The 16,849-nt window shown below is 32.8% G+C and overlaps 2 protein-coding genes and 1 pseudogene across 4 annotated transcripts in view; all 3 read left to right on the forward strand.

Annotated features, from left to right (window-relative positions):
- Positions 1–53: 53 nt before the first annotated feature.
- Positions 54–800, forward strand: LOC146908053 (uncharacterized). Its single transcript, XM_085729217.1, has one exon. The coding sequence runs from the start codon at positions 54–56 to the stop codon at positions 798–800; it is 747 nt and encodes a 248-aa protein (XP_085585343.1).
- A 2,268-nt stretch (positions 801–3,068) lies between these two features.
- On the forward strand, positions 3,069–16,779 carry LOC146908055 (TMV resistance protein N-like). Of its 2 annotated transcripts, XM_085726781.1 has the most exons (7): positions 3,069–3,158; positions 3,872–4,406; positions 4,772–5,870; positions 6,511–6,792; positions 13,430–14,341; positions 15,475–16,169; positions 16,475–16,779. In XM_085726781.1, exons 2-6 carry the CDS (start codon positions 3,877–3,879, stop codon positions 16,120–16,122), a joined length of 3,471 nt encoding a protein of 1,156 aa, XP_085582907.1. In that variant the 5' UTR covers positions 3,069–3,158; positions 3,872–3,876; the 3' UTR covers positions 16,123–16,169; positions 16,475–16,779. The 2 variants fall into 2 exon arrangements, with proteins under 2 accessions (XP_085582907.1, XP_085582908.1); XM_085726782.1 differs by lacking the exon at positions 3,069–3,158 and having other exon boundaries at positions 3,872–4,410.
- LOC146908054 (TMV resistance protein N-like) overlaps positions 3,069–16,849 on the forward strand; it is a 44,105-nt pseudogene continuing 30,324 nt past the window's right edge. The window contains exon 1 of the transcript XR_015019171.1: positions 3,069–3,158. The product of XR_015019171.1 is annotated as a TMV resistance protein N-like (transcript). The remainder of the gene's footprint in view (positions 3,159–16,849) is intronic.

A 16,849-nucleotide genomic window follows, 5' to 3' on the forward strand; every position in this document is an offset into this window, starting at 1 on the left:
GTTCACAAACACGGTCAACAGGGACAAGTAGAAAGAGAGCATAGAAAAGCAACATGTCTCTTACTCCTGCTAAGCCAATTCCAAAAAATCCGAAGAAGCCAACACCCGTTGAAGTCCACATACCAAACAAAGACCAAATCCCAATTTGGATGCATGGCTTTATTGAAAAGGTTACGGATGTACCCGGTGATGGCCATTGTGGGTTCCGAGCAGTTGCGGTCCTACGTAACTTGACTGTTGATGATCACGTATTAGTCTGGTACAACCTTTACAAAGAGCTTATCGGTGTAGAAAATGGCCGCTATCGGAGGATGATTAATGATGATAGGCGGTATAACGAGGTTTTGGACGCTCTATCCTACTCCGGTATTGGCAATGCACCACCGGATAAATGGATGACAATGCCGGATATGGGGTTCCTCATCGCACAGAAATTCAGCCAAACGGTTGTTGTGTTGTCCATTGGGAAATCAGAAACCTTTTTCCCTCTATGTGGTCCACCCCCGCCGCCAACTATCGATCTGTTGATGTGTTTGGCATATGTGAATGACAACCATTTTATGGCATTGAAATTGAAGGATGGTTGTCCGATTCCTCCCACTTTCGCTCTATGGAGACAATACCATCGAGAGGATGCAGACAGCTGGCCTGATAGATATGTCAGCCGGATGGAAGATTATAATGAGCTAAGTCGGGCGGCGAGTGTAGCGGTCATAGAAGATGATGAGGAATTGTACATTGTTGAAAATCTTGATCCGATGAGAGGGTTGGTGTGGTCCTGCTCCTGGTGTGAAGGTTGAAATGGATGATAGTCCCATTGATCTTTTGGCGCCATAGATTAGATATATATCATTAGTTTAGTTGAAATGTATATCATTAGGTGAAATGTGTAATGATATAAATTCAACTATTTTTTGGTATAAATATATATATATATATATATATATATATATATATATATATATATATATATAATCATTTTTTGATATAATATTTAAGTTATTTTGTCTTTTACACAAACATATGTAATGATTTATTGAAAAAAAATGATAAAAACCACAATGACATGCAAATCTGTTTCAGTTCTGTGCACTGGTGCATTCCGGAATATATAATCCGGAAGCTTATTGTCTGTTTGTTTTCCAGTCATATGTAGTATATTATTAAGGGTTTGTCTAACATGTGCAATATTACACTTTTTCTTTACGTTATATTACACATGTTATGATAACTAAAAGGGTTAATGGTGCTTTACCCTCTTGTAATATAGGTCATTTCCAGATTTACCCCCTGTAAAATATATTTTTTTATTTACCCCCTATAAAAGTTTTTTTTCCAGAATACCCCCCCTAATAGGCCATGCAAAAACCAAATTTTTTGTAAAAAAAAAATCATTTTTGTATGGCCTATTAGAAGGGTATTCTGAAGAAGAAAAAAAATTTTACATGGGGGTAAATCAAAAAAAATATTTTACAGTGGGTAAACCCGGAAATGACCTATATTACAGAGGATAAAAGACTATTAACCCTAACTAAAAGTAGTAACTTTTTATTGAAAAACAACAATATTTATTAGAAAGCTACATATTAAATATTAAAATGCACAAGCTCCAAGTCAAAGTTACTACTTTAAACTTCTTAACATGTGTAAATTTGCACACGATAGAAAAACCCTTATATGGATCTCTTTTATCTCTGCTATCAATATTATCAAGAATCGAATGTGAAATTGCGTGAAAGATGAATGATTAATTGATTATTTGGTTACTGTATTAAACGTATAGTATATTTATGATAACATCATTCAATGTAATTAGAATATGAAAAACCGTAGAGAACAATTATGATGTAAATTTCTATTTTTTTATTAAAAAAATGTATGTTTATACTTTTAAAAATGAAAAGTTATATATTTACAACTACTATTTTTTTTAAGGATACTTCCACAAATTATTATTATTATTATATATGTGTATTTTTTGTGGCCTACATTACTTAAAATTCATGGGTTCGTCCTTAAGGTAGATATAGTATTTTGTTTAGTTGATTGAGTCTGTCTCATAAGCTATGAATCCCCGATACGGATACGGGTGCGGGTACGATACGATACGGGTACACACATTTAAAATTATACTTCTTATGGATGAAGGATACGCAGATTTTTTTTTAAATTTAGCATATGATACGATTAGGATACGTTAACAAAAATTTATAATAAAACTTATATTTATGTAAAATACTTGAAGAAAATTAACACTGATTACTTTTCATTATTGAATTATTATAAAAGTTATAATTTTTCTAAAATAATACAAGTGATCAAAATAATTTTTTTTGAATGTTTCCTTATAAATCATATTACATTTTCATATGTTGGGATATCGAGAGAAACATCATTAAAAGAACTCAACATATATTTTATCTAATGTTGATTAACTGATCACCTCTCTCGCTACGTTCATCCACAAGAAGTATAATTTTAAGTGTTTCATCGACAAACAATTCTATTGATTCATATTTAAAATTGAATCATATACATCTATAATGAACTTTTACATCATTGTCTCACTTTTTTAATCTTCATCCTTTTCTAGGATAGTGAAGTATCTTAGAAGTATGTATATCTGTGGAGTATCACATAAGTATCCGATAAAATATTTATTAAAAATTAAAATAATTAATTCTGATACCTCGTGGATACGTATCCGCGATACCCGTGAAGTATCGATATCCGATACGTATCTGATACGGATACGTCTCTGTTTTGGAGTATCCGGACTTTATAGCCGATAAGTGCTTCGTGTTTGGTTGGTGGGAACCCATGTTGTTTAGTTTTTTACAATAAATAGAGACAAAGAAAACTCAAACGTGTCTTTTATTTAGCAAAGGTGATAGTAAAATATTTTCATCCTTCGACAATAATTCAATAATATCCGTTCCCATGTGATAAGGGTACGTTGATTGACTCTGTTTCGTGGATGCTTCATGTTTGGTGGGTGTGAAGCCACGTCGTTGACGTTCTCCTCTTAGAGTTTTCAGTATATTAATCCACTTGTCTTCATTTCAAACAATATTACACCATCTGAATCATAACATTTAGAAGCGATTTCTTGCGAGAGACTCTAAGACTAGATTTCAGAGAAGTTATATCGTACCAAGGTATGTTTAACAGGCCCTTTCTTTAATGTTTTTGGTCACAACCTAAACAAATATGTTTTCTCGTGAATTAATTATGTAAGACTAACGGAACCGTGTCATACTGTCATGTGTGATGATCACCACATAAAGAATTATTCTTTCACTTTTATTAAAGTTATGTTATAATAGTTTGTTTTTTATTTTTTTCATACCGTAGTATATTTAATTTACGTTAAATGTATTTTGACCTTAACAAAAATATTGTTTGGGAGTTCGACGACACCAGAGAAAAAACGATAATTTTTTTTTAAACTATTAAGTATATGAGTCACCTATCTTATATATCCAACATTTATCTTTTTAGAGACGATGTGAAACTTAATCAATCACGAATTTAACCGCGCTTACACTTGAAAACCAACAAACGATCACTCCCACAGCAGGTCAATGCTCTAAGACCTCACAAAAGAGGGAGATGCCACATATACCACTTTTATTTTTAGTTTTTGTAATTTTTTTTTATTTGTTCTTAGTGTTAGATAGAGAGTGTTAAAAAGAGAGTGTTCCTGGCATTTCTCTTGTTGTTGTTGTTTTGTTTTAGTCATAATATAATAAACTTCCGTAATATTGGAACTTGTCTAATTATTTTTGTTAAAGAAGGAACCGGTGTCTGCAATATTCATTGTGGTCTTTATATAGTCGATATAATTAATTAGATGCATTTCCATATATAGGCACAATGTCTAAGCAAGCGTTGGATCTGCTGAGTGAGGGGGGGACAACTTCTAGTTCTTCCAAAGATTCTAATAGCTTCCAAATCTATAAATACGATGTGTTCATCAGTTTCAGAGGTTCTGACACCCGTAATTCCTTTGTTGACCATCTCTACGCTCATCTCAATAGAAAAGGTATTTTCACCTTCAAGGATGACAAGCAGCTCCAGAAAGGAGAAGCAATTTCACCCCAACTTCTACAAGCAATTCAACAGTCACGCATTTCTATCGTTGTCTTTTCCAAAGATTATGCTTCTTCAACATGGTGTTTGGATGAAATGGCTGCTATTTATGAATCAAGAAAAAATTTTAAACAAGTTGTATTCCCTGTTTTTCATGATGTCGATCCATCTCATGTCCGAAAACAAAATGGAGTATATGAGAATGCCTTTGTTTTACACACTAAGACATTCAACCATGACTCAAACAAGGTTGCTCGATGGAGGATAGCAATGACTAATTTGAGTGTAACAGCTGGTTGGGATGTCAGGAATCAGTAAGTATGATAGTTATCATATATTTGTGCTTGCTTGGGTGTGCATTACAAAGTTTCATTTTACAAATAAACCTTGTTTTAGAATTCTTTTTCTACATGATTTGGTGGAAGCAAATTATACATTTTATTGGCTGTCATTTAGGGACAAGTACGATTAACAATTTTATTAAAAATGCATAAGATGTTACCATTCAAAATTTCGCAATAATATATTAAATGATTTTAGATTAATACAACATTATTATATATAAGTATTACAACATCGATCAAATTAATTTAATCCTTGTTCATTACACATTTTTATTTGTTGTTTCCTTGTTTCCTAAGGTGATAATATAGTGATTTTAATTTTTCCTCTCTTTCAGGAAAGAGTTTGAAATGATTGAGAATATAGTTGAGGCTGTAATAGAAAAGTTGGGTCACACATTCTCAGGATCCGCTGATGACCTTATTGGAATACAACCTCATATAGAAGCATTAGAGAGCCTTTTAAAACTAAGTTCAGAGGATGATAGTTGTCGAATTTTGGGAATATGGGGTATGGATGGCATAGGGAAGACAACTCTTGCCACTGTTTTGTATGACAAAATCTCATATCAATTTGGTGCTTGTTGTTTTATTGAAAACGTTAGCAAAATTTATGAAGATGGTGGTGCTGTTGCTGTGCAGAAACAAATTGTTTGTCAAACCATAGAAGAAAAAAATATAGACACATGCAGTCCTCGTCAAATATCCCAAACTATGAGAAATAGGTTATGCAAACTAAAACACCTGATTGTTCTTGACAATGTTGAGCAACTTGAACAACTGGAGGAATTGGACATAAAACCCAAATTCCTTCACCCAAGAAGTAAAATAATCATAATCACTAGAGATAAGCATATTCTTCAAGCATATGGGGTCGACAAAGTTTTTGAGGCTAAATTGATGAACGATGAAGACGCTTATAAGCTTTTGTGTAGAAAAGCCTTCAAAAGTGATTATCCAAGTAGTGGTTTTGAAGAGCTTATTCCTAAGGTGTTAGTATATGCTCAACGTCTTCCTTTAGCAATCGGAGTATTGGGTTCTTTCTTGTTTTCCCGAAATGCAAGACAATGGAGCTCTACCTTGGATAAATTTGAGAAGAATCCACCAAACAAAATATTGAAAGTGCTCCATGTAAGCTATGAGGGATTAGAGAAAGATGAGAAAGAAGTATTTTTGCATGTTGCTTGTTTCTTTAAAGGAGAGCGGAAGGAATACGTATGCCGAATTCTAGATGCTTGTGGGCTGAATCCTGATATTGATACTCCACTCCTTGCTGAAAAGTCTCTAATAACTGTTAAAAATGAGGAAATTCATATGCATGAAATGTTGTGCAAGTTGGGGAAGCAAATTGTTCAGGAACAACATCCCGATGAGCCAAAATTATGGAGTAGAATTTGGCTCTACCGTGATTTTCATCATGTCATGATTACAAATTCGGTAATATATATCCATCTAAACAAATTCCATGTTTTTCCATTTCCATAGTTTACCTTTCTTCGCACAAATATTATATTACTCAAACTCAAGGCTGATCTAATAATTTTTAATAGTAAGTGGAGTTTAAAGTGAAGTTGAGTATATAATATGGCGTCTTTTTTTTTTTTTTTTTTTTTTTTTAGAATATGAGATCTATTCTCTTATAAAATCTAAGAAATAAATACTTTGCTGTTTGTGGGTCTAAAACGAGGACTTTAGTAGTCTTTTCTTTGGACCGCTCAAACTAGAACTTATTAAATGCTAGACATTATATATGAAGAATGATATTTGTACAACGTAGACAACTTCTGTGATAAAAAAAAATTTCCATTTTTTATTGGAAAAGGACAATAGAAAGAGAAATAGGAAGAGGGAGTAAAAAAAAAGTATGAGAGTTATCCTAAAAGTTGTCTAAATAGTTTTTTTTTTTTTTGAAGGAGGAAAATATAGTTGTAGAAATATCGGAGTAATGCCGGACATTATATTTACTCACCTGACAATTTTCTATTATGATCTAATTCATTTACATTTTTTTGTTTTCCGTAGCAATCCATTGATTTTGTTATTTCATTTCATAATATCGTTATACTTAAATTTTCAGGAAGCAATAAAAGCTAAGGCCATAATTCTAAATCAAAAGGAGGATGTGAGGAAATTAAACAAGTTGAGGGCTGAAGATTTATCCAAATTGGAAAAGTTGGAAGTTCTCATATTATATCATACAAAATTTTCAGGAATACCCACATCTCTTTCTGATTCCCTATGCTATCTTTTGTGGAACGGTTACCCTTTCATGTCTTTGCCATCAAATTTTCAACCACATCGCCTTGTAGAATTGAATATGCCTGATAGCAGCATTGAACAGTTATGGGTAGGCATCCAGGTATTTGTCTTATTCCAATTTTCATATTTTACCATTTCAAATAAATAGTTGAAAAGTTAAACGATGTAGCATATTATTATAAGATAATTTGTAGATTAGAATTCACTAATTTAATTCCCCTGTCAGTAATCCACTATAGGAATCTCATACAAACCAAATGTCATCAATCTATTATTCGTAATATTTATTATTTAATTAAAATAGTTATTGATGCATGTAATTGTTAAATAAGGGCATTGCTTGAAAAATATTAGTTAGACCTTGTCTATTTATATATAAAAGATAAAGTAATTAGGGCATCAATAGTTATAGATAGGTTCCCTAAAAAAAATAGTTATAGATAGGTGGAAGTAACATTCCTTACCAATTGATCTCCAAAAAAACAATAAAAAAATTGCTTACCGATATATTTTAAAATTTAATGATGCGTACATGATTATGAATTTTTTTAAAACATTTTACATAATGAATCAAAATTAATCTTTTTTTTCTCATTTGGATATTGTACAAAATACACTTCTAATCTACTTTTTTTCTCATTTGAGGTGAGAGAATGTTGGAACACTAGTTAATTCTAGTGAAGAAAATTGGAAAGAAAAACACTATGAAAAAACTAGTGTGTGGGTGTGACTTAATAATGTCCCACATTGAAGGGTCACCCCAACTAGTAAGTGTTTATATATGGGAAAAGTGATCTCCAAGGGTGTGCCCTTGGGGTACCCAATTTTGTGAACGGGTGAACGCTTAAAAAAAAAAAATTTGATATATATTTTTTTTGTCACTTGAAAATGTTAAATTAATTAATTAATTAATTTAATCTTTATCCGTAAGCGCTACGCGTAACAAATAAATTTGTTACGATCCGACCCGATCCAAAAGCATATCCAGAAACTTCCGGATATATCCAATTAAGAAACAAAACGCGTTTGCTTAAGGATTAAGCAGACTTAATCCCCAAGTCACTCGTTTTTTGTTACAAACTCTCCCTATAAAAGGAGAGCTCGCCCCATTTGATTCTTTACACCGAAAATTCACAGTCGATGCTTCCTGTGTTTTTTCCTCTCTTCTCCCTCTGACTTGTTTTTAACAAGTTTCTTCTGCTTCTACTCCTTTCTGTCCCTTCGGTATTAAGAGTGTTCTTAAGATCATAGTCCCTTGGTCTTAAGTTCATAGTCCCTTCGATAATATATGATTCTTCGGAATATAGAGTACTATTAAGATCATATTAAAGAATGATCTTAACAGTATATATATTATTTTAATAATTTTAAGGAGAAATGGTGGTATCACCATATTTGAGTGGTCGTAGTGCCATATCCATGTTTTGGAGAAATTAGAATGGTGGAAACACCATATTTGAGTGGTCTCAGCACCATAATAGAATGGTAATAATACCATATTAATTTGAACGGTTTCGAATAGAGCGGTTACGTACCGTATCGAGTGGCTTCGATCAAACGATTGAGCCATATTTTGAGGGTGTAATTCTCGAACGATTTTTCTACAGTGCAGTAGTTAATCGAACAGTTGTAGCTGGGCTTGTTTTATCCTGGAGGCGGCGTGGTTGATAGTCTACCTTGCACAACTTTGGGTAGTGCCACGAAACGTCTTAAAGAGAGCGACCTGGTCGTGACTCAACCTAGTAACAACTTCGGTAGATGATAGAATTTGGAAATTCAAATTTAACAGTTTGGAAATCCAAAAATAACAATTTTAAGACGTTTCGATCTGCTATGTCTACCGAAGAAGTTACATATTGAGGTTAAGTTGTCCCTAGATACATTAAGGATAAATCAAGCTATAGATTTACATCTTTTGAATGAAACGATGAAAACAATAATTTGTTACAAAACAAATTATTAGTTACTAAAAAAATTTGTTTGATGAAAACAATAATTTGTTACAAAATAAATTATTTGTTACAGAACCAAACAAGTTTAGTTTGTTACAAAACATAAAAAATTGTTTGGAGCGGAAAATAAAATAATGCAAGGTTGTTATTTTGTTATGGTGAATTCTAAAAGTGTTTTGTTTTCTTTTAAACATTGATATCACGTACTGGTTTTCAAATCTTTAACAAGAATTGATAAACATATGCATCGATCGTTTTACATAATCCAAACTTGTAAATATGCAATAAGGAAAATAAATGGAATTGTGAAATTCTATTTATGTTTAAGAAAGAATCTGAATTTCAGATTTCTATTGAATAAGACTGAGTTGACTCAGACTTAAAGAGAGACTTGTGTACCATGCACTCTTGTGGAAAAAGATTGCACTTTGATGGTATGTTAAAAATTAAATTCTCCTTCTATGTTATTAGTTGTGTGATTTTAAATATTTGACATATCAAAATTGATCACGAACAAGTGTTTAATTGTAAACTTGAGTAACTTGGACTTAATTCCAAAGTTATATAATTAAACAATTTTATTTATTGCAGTCAAGATATATGAACCAAAAGTTCATATAAATCAGAATTTAGAGAATTGAATCTCTAAACATAATAAATTATGATATGTGTTAATTTGATGACACATAAATTAGAAATGATAAAATGATATTTTTATCATATTTATTGATGACTGTGAATTTTGGAAAATAAAATTGATGTGCTTGAATGTTCAATTTTTATAACGAAAATTGAAATTTATAGAGTACCCAAGTCTAAGAACAAAAATTCTAATTAAGAAATTTTTGAAGAAAAGACAATCCAACTTGTCTTATTTTTTGAACTTGGGATTGTCTGGACTTTATTTAGATCCTGGACCCCAAGAGAGTTGAACTCACTAGTAGAGCCTATGAATATGTATTCATCGGGTATGCGATAAATAACGAAACATATAGGTTTTATGACCTAAATGTTAAAGTGATCATAGAATTTAAAAGATGCCGAATTCTATGTAAATATTTACCCCTTTAACTAAAGAATAGTGGGGGCACTAGTGGGGGCTCTAATGGGAGCACGACATTAGTGGGGGCAAAATAAATTTCCCTTTAAAAATTAAGAACTAGTGGGGGCACTATATCTAATCACATTCATGTAATTAGAAATAGTTATGAAAACATCATACAAGATGTTATAGAACCTCAAGGAGGTAAGAAAGCTAAAATTGCTAAAGAGTATGAACTTGGTTTATACATTGGAAGAAGATTCATTAAGCCTTAAAGAAGTTATATCCTCATTGGATGCATAATCATGGCAAAAGCAATAAACGATGAAATGAATTTTCTAGAGTCTAACAAAACATGACACTTGGTTGACTTGTCTCATAGTTGCAAAACCAATCGGTTGTATTTGGATTTTGAAAAAAAAAAGAACTAAAACCTGATGGTACGGTTGATGAATACAAGGCTTTCCTTGTAGTCAAAGGTTTTAAACAAAGAGAAAAATATAGACTTCTTCGACATTTATTCACCAGTCACGAAAATCATATCCATAAGAGTACTAGTCCCTTTAGCCGCCGTTTATAACTCGATAGTACTCCAAATGGATGTGAAAGTTGCCTTTTTATGGTGAACTAGAAGAACAAGTCTATATGAAACAACCTGAAAATTTTTGCAATTCATGGACAAGAAAACAAGGTCTGTAAGTTAGATAATTATTTGAATGGTCTAAAATAAACTCCTGAGGAATGGCATGAAAAATTTGACATTCTAATGTTATCGAATGAGTATAAAGTGAATGAAAGTGACAAATAATATTTGCACGATCATATGTCTCTATGAAGACGACTTGCTCATATTGGATTTAAAGATTCATGTTATGAATTATGTGAAATCATTGTTTATCAACAACATTGATAAGAAAGACCTAGACAAAAAAAATTGAAGTAATTCTTGGTTTCAAGATTACTAGATCAGAAAAGATAACTTTTTTGATAAATCTCACAAAGTTGAGAAGATCTTAAGGAAATGTAATTATTTCACCGTAAACTTGCAATCACATATTATGATCCAAGTGTAAGAACACTTGAGATGGAGCTAGAAAAAAGAATATACGAGCATCATTGGCAGCACTTAGCTATGCCACTGAATGTATTAGATCCGACATTGTCGATGTCGTGAAACTCTTGTGCAAGTTTACTAGTAGACGGATGGAAAGCATTGCCATGCTATAGAAAGAGTCATGAGAAGACTATGACTCTAAGATTACTTCACTAGGAGTAACATATTGTACTTAAATGGTACAAGATATAAAATAGAACATCTTTCAGATGAATATTTAGCAACTAGTGTTTGCACATTGAGCATCACTAGAGGAGTTGTTTGTTAAAACAAATGATATTGACTCAGTCCACTATGGAATGAATCTGAGAAGAGAACACTAGAGAAAACTAGTGAAGAAGCAAGTTGGCTAAGATTCTTGCTAGCTGAAATCCCTTCATGGGAGAAACCGTTACCGGCTGTGTTAATTCATTGTGATAGTACCGCGGCTATTGCAAAGATTAAGAATCGTTATTACAATGGTAAGAGACGACAGATAAGGCGAAAACATAGCACGATTAGAGAGTGTATCTCTAAATGGAGCGGTTAGAGTTGATTTTGTACGTACGAATGAAAACTTAGCTGATCCTTTGACGAAAGGACTTAATAGAGAGAAAGTCCAAGAAACATCCAGTAGGATGGGACTAATGCCTATAGCCCACAAGTGATGGTAACCCGACCTAAATGACTGGAGATCCCAAGAAATAGGTTCAATGGGTAAAAACAAGTCATGAAGTGGTAGAACATGCTATGAGATAAAGAATATAGAAAGCATGATCCTGCAGCGAAAGAAGGATGAGGTAATAGTAACTCTTAATGAGATCTATACTCTATGTTGAGTGGGGTACACAGCTACAGGAGTACTCTTGATAGACTCACCTATACGAATGTGGAACTTAGGCCGATCCTATGGAATTTCGAGGCAGAATTCCTAGAGCATTCGTTAAAACCGGGATACACGTGCAGGGCCTTAAAACGCACGGGCTTTTAGAATACACCTATGAAAAGGTTTGTGTGTGGATTCTATGTCTGAGATAGAGTTCAATGTTGTAAGCAACTCTTGTTAAATCAGAATATCTTCCACTATGCTAAGGTTCAAGTTGTTGGCGACACCTTTGTATATTAGCAAATCTTATGGAAACGTTTTACGTTATTTCTCGAAACCATTTTGAAGTCAAGTGGGGGATTGTTGGAACACTAGTTAATTCTAGTGAAGAAAATTGGAAAGAAAAACACTATGAAAAAACTAGTGTGTGGGTGTGACTTAAAAATGTCCCACATTGAAGGGTCACCCCAACTAGTAATTGTTTATATATGGGAAAAGTGATCTCCAAGGGTGTGCCCTTGAGGTACCCAATTTTGTGAACGGGTGAACGCTTAAAAAAAAAATTGATATATATTTTTTTTGTCACTTGAAAATGTTAAATTAATTAATTAATTAATTTAATCTTTATCCGTAAGCGCTACGCGTAACAAATAAATTTGTTACGATCCGACCCGATCCAAAAGCATATCCAGAAACTTCCGGATATATCCAATTAAGAAACAAAACGCGTTTGCTTAAGGATTAAGCAGACTTAATCCCCAAGTCACTCGTTTTTTGTTACAAACTCTCCCTATAAAAGGAGAGCTCGCCCCATTTGATTCTTTACACCGAAAATTCACAGTCGATGCTTCCTGTGTTTTTTCCTCTCTTCTCCCTCTGACTTGTTTTTAACAAGTTTCTTCTGCTTCTACTCCTTTCTGTCCCTTCGGTATTAAGAGTGTTCTTAAGATCATAGTCCCCTGGTCTTAAGTTCATAGTCCCTTCGATAATATATGATTCTTCGGAATATAGAGTACTATTAAGATCATATTAAAGAATGATCTTAACAGTATATATATTATTTTAATAATTTTAAGGAGAAATGGTGGTATCACCATATTTGAGTGGTCGTAGTGCCATATCCATGTTTTGGAGAAATTAGAATGGTGGAAACACCATATTTGAGTGGTCTCAGCACCATAATAGAATGGTAATAATACCATATTAATTTGAACGGTTTCGAATAGAGCGGTTACGTACCGTATCGAGTGGCTTCGATCAAACGATTGAGCCATATTTTGAGGGTGTAATTCTCGAACGATTTTTCTACAGTGCAGTAGTTAATCGAACAGTTGTAGCTGGGCTTGTTTTATCCTGGAGGCGGCGTGGTTGATAGTCTACCTTGCACAACTTTGGGTAGTGCCACGAAACGTCTTAAAGAGAGCGACCTGGTCGTGACTCAACCTAGTAACAACTTCGGTAGATGATAGAATTTGGAAATTCAAATTTAACAGTTTGGAAATCCAAAAACAACAGAGAATATAATGATTAAAAATAGAAACAAATTCGATATTAAATTATATATCTACAGAGGAAAAAAAAAATTGTTGGGACGTGTCAAGTGAGAGTTAGAGTCATATAATAGAGTTGATGTTGAACAATATTTTAAGATTTGAGTGAAGATATGGTGTCAACCTCGCTTATATAGTTGCTCTTAGTTCAATGTGTTGATTCACCCGGTATGGCCTCCCTCTGCAATTTTGAAATCACACTAGAGTGGATTAATGAAATTCAAGTTTTAATACAAAAGTACTATCATAACTGTGGTTAATTCTTGCTTCATAGGATCTCCCCAATTTGAAAAGGATGGATCTGAGCAACTCAAAAATTCTGAAGATGACTCCATGTTTTGATGGAATCCTAAATCTGGAGCGGCTAGATCTTTCAGGATGCATAAACTTATCAAATGTGGATCCATCAATTGGACTTCTTACAAAACTTGCATTCTTGAGTTTGCAGAATTGTACTAGTCTAGTTAGCCTTGATTTTGGAAATGCAGCAACATTATGGTCTCTAAAAGTTCTGTGTCTCTCTGATTGCATAAAACTTGAAAAAACTCCAGATTTCAGTGGATTGAATTCTCTACAGTATCTTGATATGGATCGATGTGCAAGTTTATCCATGATTCATGAGTCTGTTGGGGCTCTTACAAATCTGAACTTCTTCAGTTTGAGAGACTGCATAAATCTTGTTGGAATACGTGACACAGCTTTCAAAACAAAAATGATTGATATGTTTAACCCATGGAGGAGTAAAGCCAAATTAAACGCTTCATTATTGACAAATATGTTGAAATACGATTCTATTAATCTCCCTCTCAAATCTTTGATTTATTTGGACTTAAGCTTTTGCAATATTTCCAAAGTACCAGATGCGATTGGAGGATTAAAGAGTTTAGAAAGACTAAATCTACAGGGAAATAAATTTACTTCAATTCCTTCCACCTTCGGATGTCTTCAAAATCTATCATATTTGAACTTGTCTCATTGCCATAGGCTTCAGAGTTGGCCTGAACTCCCAACACAAAATGGTCCATCCGATTTACTGGGAAGATATTTTGAAACAACATCTGAATCCCGTAATCATAGATCAGGATTATATATTTTTGACTCTCCCATTTGCATGGAGCGTTTGTCCTTTAAGGACGAATTTCATATCTTTGAGTTAAACAACGAATGGATACAAAGACTAGTTCAGGTGCGCAACATTTTTCCAACAACTCCTCGCTTTCTTTCTCTATTTTAAATTTAATTTGTGTGTTTTTTCTCTGCTGATATATGGAGACTCTACATTAATCCTATAGACACACCCACACACGAAGGTTGTTAATTTAGAGGCACCTAAAAACATGAAGGTTAAATTAACAAATACGCATCTTTTGATTTGGACCAAAAGACCACATATTACTATTTAAAATAAGTTTTAAATAAAAGACCACACATTGTAATTTTCTTTGCTAAAAAAAAAAGGATTGTAATTTTCTATATCGTATATTTTTGGGAGCAAATAAACATTCTCAATATTTATTTTGGTTGCCAGAGAATATATATATATATAATTTTTTTTTTATATTAGCAGGGATAAAGTTGACGTAAAGAAAAACATGGATAGAGTTAAAAACAAAACTAGCATTGTTACCAGAAGAAAAAAAATACTAGCATGATTAGTGTCAAGTGTAGCTTTAATTTGATTTTTTTTTTTAAATATTCTTTCAAGAGTAGCTTTAATTTTACTAGCATTGTTACCAGAGAGAAAAAAAAATACTAGCATGATTAGTGTCAAGTGTAGCTTTAATTTGATTTTTTTTTAAATATTGTTTCAAGAGTAGCTCTAATTTTTTTTTTCAATTCTTTATTAGCTTTCATAATTCGTGTATTATGTGTCACTCAATTAAAAAACAATGTAATTTGATTCATAGTTTTATATAAAGTGGGTGTAATTTAGCAATGTGGATGTAAATTAATAAACATTTTTTAGTAAAATTTGTAGATTTGAATATAAGAGGATATAAATATAATTAAATCATCTTTTAGTGAAAGAGATTGTACCGTTATCTAATTTGCATTTCATAAGAACAGACAACGTGTGTTTTTTAACATAATAGAGGAGGAGGAGGAGAAGAAGCATCTCTAGAGAAGAAGTGTGTAGTTTACTCTATTTTATTCGGCAAAAATTTTCATGCAGTTCCTTAATTTCAAGAAACAATTAGTCGTGTAACAAATTCGGTAAAAGAATAAGAGTGTTAGCATTTTAAAATGTAAAGTAACAATTAAAAAAAAAAAGTTAAAGTACTATCATGTCTTTTTATTATTTTATCTTCTTTTTAACAGGAACCTCGTCACTTTCGGTGTGGCTTTGACATTGTTATTCCTTGGCATGGACATGATATTTTTGAAGATATCTTCGATTTCAAGTTTAAAGGGGGTTTGGATATAGTAAGGATAGAGGAATTTTGTAGCCTTATGGATTGTGTCGGGTGTCTCTTTTATGTAAGGTTTGAAGTAAATAATTGTCATGAAGTTTCTGGTTCTCCACATGGATCGTTCTCTTCTCCACTGCCACATCCTTTTTATCTTTCTTTTGAGAGTGATTACACGGAAGAACGATTTGATATGCCACTTGATTTGGAACTAAACAAAGTTGATGGAAAAAATTATCTTTGGGTTATCTATATCTCTCGAAAACACTGCCATTTTGTAAAAACAGGAGCACATATCACATTCAAAGCTCGGCAAGGTTTGACTATCAAGGAATGGGGTTTGCACGCGGTACCCAGGAAAATCTCAGCAAAATTTATTATGGTAGATGATAGAGTATCTCTTCCTTTACAGATTGTGAAACTAGAAGAAAGAAGCAGTAGCATTGAGCCTAAAATCCAACTTCCTTACAATTGGTATGTTTCTAATGAAGATGAAGTCGAGATGAATCAAGCCAAGGGGAAAGAAACTGATCTCTTTAATCTCGGCCTTTTTACTTAAAGTCCATAATGAAGGGAAAAAAACAATATAATTCTCCTAGCCCTGAGGTAAATCTCTTCCTAAACATGCATGATATGACAATATTAATTGAAAATTATTTACCAATACCGTCGTTAATTACTGACTACCAACATGGTTAATTAACGATGTATCACTAGCATATTATTGGTATTATGCATCTAACTTAGTTAACCATGTCCAATTAATATGTTGAGACGAGACATGTTTCTTGTATAATTAATTGTTTCAATTTGGCCTCTCCCTGTACTTATGAATTGAAAATTGCATTGCATATTTGCTAACTTGCTCATCTGGATTTTCATATGGATCCAAAATTCATTTTTTCTTTCAGGATATGCACTTCCTATATGTAGATATGGTTACTGATCTTTGCTTTGGCAGCTACGACCACTAGCTTATCTTTTCTTTCAAGTTTGTGGAACAGTTCTACACTTCCTTTATTTTTTCTTTGGCGTGTAAAGTGTTCCTAATAGCTTTGTTTATTTAGTCAGGCTTCACTTGTCCCACACATTTTGGTTGATACGATAAGTTTATTTATGTTTGATATGTTACTCTGATTTTTAAATTGAAAGATGTAATAGAATCACTTTCCTTATGGTTACATTACATGTGAAATCTAGAACAAATTTCAACTTCCATATGGTCAATATTAATTTCCTTGTCACTGACGGTCATGACCAGTGCACAAACTAACATCGACTAAACA

The sequence above is a fragment of the Medicago sativa genome, chromosome 7, assembly GCF_051527215.1.
Source record: "Medicago sativa cultivar Bolivia chromosome 7, Bolivia_mono, whole genome shotgun sequence".
Taxonomy (NCBI): domain Eukaryota; kingdom Viridiplantae; phylum Streptophyta; class Magnoliopsida; order Fabales; family Fabaceae; genus Medicago; species Medicago sativa.

What these genes read in the sequence shown, in the direction of transcription:
- LOC146908053 (XM_085729217.1), top strand. Translation starts at nt 54, where the DNA reads ATGTCTCTTACTCCTGCTAAGCCAATTCCAAAAAATCCGAAGAAGCCA.
- LOC146908055 (XM_085726781.1), top strand. Translation starts at nt 3,877, where the DNA reads ATGTCTAAGCAAGCGTTGGATCTGCTGAGTGAGGGGGGGACAACTTCT. An exon ending in GGTTGGGATGTCAGGAATCA is followed by an intron (nt 4,407 to 4,771) that starts GTAAGTATGATA and finishes CCTCTCTTTCAG; the next exon opens with GAAAGAGTTTGAAATGATTG. An exon ending in ATGTCATGATTACAAATTCG is followed by an intron (nt 5,871 to 6,510) that starts GTAATATATATC and finishes TTAAATTTTCAG; the next exon opens with GAAGCAATAAAAGCTAAGGC.